General features: G+C 44.2%; 1 protein-coding gene across 1 annotated transcript; it reads right to left on the bottom strand.

Annotated features, from left to right (window-relative positions):
- Positions 1-200: 200 nt before the first annotated feature.
- id4 (inhibitor of DNA binding 4) lies at positions 201-3705 on the bottom strand. Its single transcript, XM_071536353.1, has 3 exons — positions 3087-3705; positions 2469-2534; positions 201-1682 (listed from the first exon to the last, which is right to left on the bottom strand). The coding sequence occupies exons 1-2, from the start codon at positions 3468-3470 to the stop codon at positions 2487-2489; spliced, it is 432 nt and encodes a 143-aa protein (XP_071392454.1). The 5' UTR covers positions 3471-3705; the 3' UTR covers positions 201-1682; positions 2469-2486.
- Positions 3706-4319: the final 614 nt, after the last annotated feature.

Genomic DNA, 4319 nt, shown 5'->3' on the forward strand with positions numbered 1-4319 from the left:
CCTGAAAAACCTGTGAAATCAGTTCCCTAAATATGTGATGCTTAAACTGACATAAGGCATCTGACTTCATCCTGAGTTTTACCAGCGCTATACTGCATTCCCCTCACTTTCCTCATTATTTCTCATGACAGCATCGGCGTTGAAACCAATTAACCAAGACGCCCCTTGAGACAAAACTTGAGACGACACAATTCTTCCTGGAAACTTTACCCTTTAATTGTTTTGACAACTCCTCACAGGCCAGTGAAGGTCAAGTCCAACAGTGCAGCTGACAGTAATGTACAAGTGCCCTCTCGCACTGGCAGGAGGGAGGTGAGGTAAATTCGGCGTTTCAATGTCATGAAAAATAAAGGCATTAATAGTACTTTTTTTTTTTTTTACATTAACAATGGCTGCTGACTTTCCAACAGGGAAATCATTTAATACCTACCAAACAGCATTGCCTATCTGAATAGTTTGTGGTTCAAAAGGAGTCTGTTAATGTTCACATATTTCATCAATTCATAACCAAAGTTGAATGATTTCATGGTGTCAATCATTAACTTGTCAAGGAAAAACCACTGTCTGCACAAAGACAAACCTAGAGCCTGCAATATAATAGACATTGCTGTGCAGTGATTTTTAGATTTTAAACTGTAAAGACTGTCAGAAGTGCTGTAGCTCTCAGATCTAGTCTTTTAACAAGAGTCCAATGTTACAGAATCAAATTGGGCCTTTTGTTTTTATTTTAGCTCAAACAGCAGACCGACCCATTGCTCTGAACGGTTCAAAGTTGTCATAGAAATAGTTAATGAATACAAAACAATTCGAGAGAAAGCTGAGCAGGGCAAATAAAAGAAAAGGAGGGGAACTGGAGTTGAACTCCACCACATTATCTACACAGGAGGGCTGTTTCAGTGCACATTCAATATCTTTGCAATGGAGCCGGACATGCTACATATTAAACTATTCCAAAACACTGCAAAGAGTTAACTGATATCATGATGTGAGGACGTTATTGGCAGAGCATAACCACGTTCATTCACTAAAGACTTAAAAGTGGAAACACAATATTTACATAACAACAAAAAAATGTTTTAATAAAAATATCTTATAATTACAATAGTCTATTTTAAGCATATAAGTATTTCCTTTCACATACATTTATAGAACATTTGTTTCTCTATATGTACAATCTTAATTGTCTCCACTCAGAATTGTTCTTCTTTACAATATTAAACATTTTTAGATCCCAGGGATAACACCCCTGTTCAACACAAATCATCTATTTTAAACAATAGATGTCCAAAACATGTACAATTATTTCCACTGTTTAGTAAAGCTTTAAACTGGAGTTGTTTTTACCTATTCTTTAAGCACAATTCACAAACTGTTTTCATATGCTGTTGACCAAGGGGTTTCCAACAAAAACTTCACAGCAAGGGGATTCCACATGTTTCGCCCTTTTAGAAAAAATTCAAAATGACAAGGAATAAAGTTATTACGGCAACTTCAGGGGGTGGAGGGGGTTTCTCAGATTCCCTGTTCACTGGAACCAAAAAAGGTGATATAAATAGTGATTTTATTTGGGTTTTATTCCTCCCAGCGGTTTTGAAATCCCCGTTGTGATTGTGCCTCCAGTTGGGTGTGAGTCCCTGGCGAAGCTTTGCTGGCTTTGGAGCGGCTCTGTGCAGCCTGCACACCTGTGGAGGGGATGAATAGAGGAGGAGGGGGGTGAACCCGGAGCTCCAGACTGAGTGGCGCCACCGACAAAACAGAGGCCATGCTTGATCAACAACCCAAAACAAACCAGGTCAAACAACAACCACAGCTCCTCAGGCTGTTGGGCAAGGCTTACAAGATCCAGCTGCAGGCAGCCAGGACTAGCCTGCCACCAGGCCCGGCCATTCACAGACAGGGAGAGGCTGTTACTGTCATGTGTCATAGGTATGTATTTAGGCTTGTTTTTATTCAGGTGTATTTAGATGCTTTGGCAATACTCTTCATCCAACATTCATGCCAGTAAAGCAGGTTGGATGGAATTGAGAGGGACAGAGAGAGAGAGAGAGAGAGAGAGAGAGAGAGTTAAGAGTGAAAGAGAGAGGGCAAGCTGAGGTTTTAACCCTCTCTCTTCTTCCCAGATTGCTACACCAGTGACAGTTATTGCGCAACGCACAGCTGCCTCCGAGGTTGTTGCCAATTTCATGTTCCTCAATTACTGTTTTTCCTGACGTCTACTGGCCTCCCCAAAGCACTAAGAGACTGTCAGTATATACAGTATACTATAATCAAGTTAATGACGATGCGCCAAGGACCATCACTTACCAATATTTTCTATTAGAGCCCAACAGCTAATGCGCATCATGGTGTGTGTGATAATAAGTCGTATAGGCCAGTAATAACCAAACGATTGACCTCTGATAGGAAATGAACAAAAATAAAAGAACATTTTAAATAATGACAAATGGTATTTTAAGAAGTCAACTTACCAATGCAGTGCTTATATTTCAGCGGCATAAAATTGAGTCCTCCGGCTTTTTGACTATTGACGTCCTCTACAAAAGAAAACATGTAAAAGGTTTTTTTTAGGATAACACTAAATAAGCACAAGGCCTTAAGCCCTGCAAAATAAATGATATACAGCAAAGCAGCAGAAAATTAGACGGCTATATCTCCCATAATAAATTCTCTTATAGCCTATTGAATAACAAATAGCCCTTATTGTGCGCAGTGGAGTGGGCTGCAGGCTGAGGTACTTCACCTATCCTGGGATAAGGTGGGCCTCTGACACACACTGTCATTATCATGCAAATCATAAAGCCCGCAATCAAGTGCGCAATCTAAGCCTCGCCAAATGCGTTTTTTACGCACGATTTTTCAAGGCTACGGTGTAAGGTAGCCATTGCATTTTGATTATTTTCAGTCTATTTTTCCTAACACGGATTTGAAAAGGACAATGACACATAACGGGCATGACGCGCTTTGTCTGAGTCTGACGGGCGGATGGTAGTCTGGCACAGGGAGGCATACGGGGGTCCCCGGTAAGTCCCAGTGCAAACGGGAACAGGGGAGGGGAGGGGGGGGCTTCTCCTCTAATTAAAGCTTACCTGGTGGTCAACGTTGAGGACCGTCAGCGGTGTCCGGCTGGGGTTGGAGGCGGGAGGAGGGCAGGTCCCGGTCCGCTGTGGCTGTGGTTGTTGTTTGTGGAGAGAAGGGTGCGTCTCCAGGGCCAGCTGCAGGTCCAGGATGTAGTCTATGACATGCTGAAGGATCTCCACTTTGCTCACTTTCTTATCCTGCGGTATGGTGGGCACCAGGCGCTTCAGCCGGCTGTAGCAGTCGTTCATGTCGTACTGCAGGCAGAACAGGTCCTCCTCTTCCATCCTGCACCGGGCGATGTTGAGGCTGCGCTCCGACAGATAGTGCAGGGAGAGCTGGCTGCTGCTGGAGGAGGAGTCCTTCTGGGGGCGGACTGGAGTAACAGCCTTCATCTTAGATAACAGCCAACGGCTCAGAGAGAGGCAACGGGAAAAAAAAATCAAACAATTACTGGTAGCAGGAGGTATTTGAGATTACCACGGCGCTGTAAACACGGCAAAGCTACTCTAATACAGGCTCAATTTACCGAGAGAATAAGATAACCCGAAAGGCGTTAATTCTAGTCTGTCAACACATCCCGTGGAGCCCCACAGCTCCTCTTACTTCACCAGGCTCGGTGTGAAGGGAATGAATAGATTTCCTACATTTATAGAGGAGAGGGGAGGCGCCAAGCCAGCCGGTTGACAGATCAGGGAGAGAAGCTGGTCAATCACCGGCAGCCCGCTGCCCACCGACCCGACAACGGAGCCGAGAAAAAGGCGTGTCTCATTCTGTGTGCGCTGCGGTGGGCTGCCTGTCGGGAGGAGAGGTGTGTGTGTGTGTGTGTGTGTGTGTGTGTGTGAGAGAGAGAGAGAGCGAGCGAGCGAGAGAGAGACACAGAAAGCGCGAGGGAGCGAGCGAGAGTATGCGTATGTGTGTGTGTGTGTGTGTGTGTGTGTGTGAGAGAGAGAGAGAGAGAGAAAGAGAAAGAATGTGTGGATGCGTGCATATGTGTGTGTACGGCTGTGTGTACGTGTAGCATGAGTGTGTGTGTGTGTGTCTCTGAGAGAGAAAGAGAGAGAGAGAAAGAGAGAGCGATTAAACCATTTAATAGCGCATTAGGCTACCATCACCTTACAAAGAAAAAAAATCTTAACTAATATCTGTACGACCAATCATCTCAAACAATATTAGATAAGAGGCCTATCTTGGAGGTTAGCCTATGTAACTGATCCAGCCGAAGGTGATGGGATATTTGTACA

Source organism: Centroberyx affinis, unplaced genomic scaffold, assembly GCF_046629955.1.
Source record: "Centroberyx affinis isolate AG114_WGS23_722 - 3 ecotype Tasmania unplaced genomic scaffold, CSIRO-AGI_Caff_v1 ptg002860l_1, whole genome shotgun sequence".
NCBI classification, from domain to species: Eukaryota; Metazoa; Chordata; class Actinopteri; order Beryciformes; family Berycidae; genus Centroberyx; species Centroberyx affinis.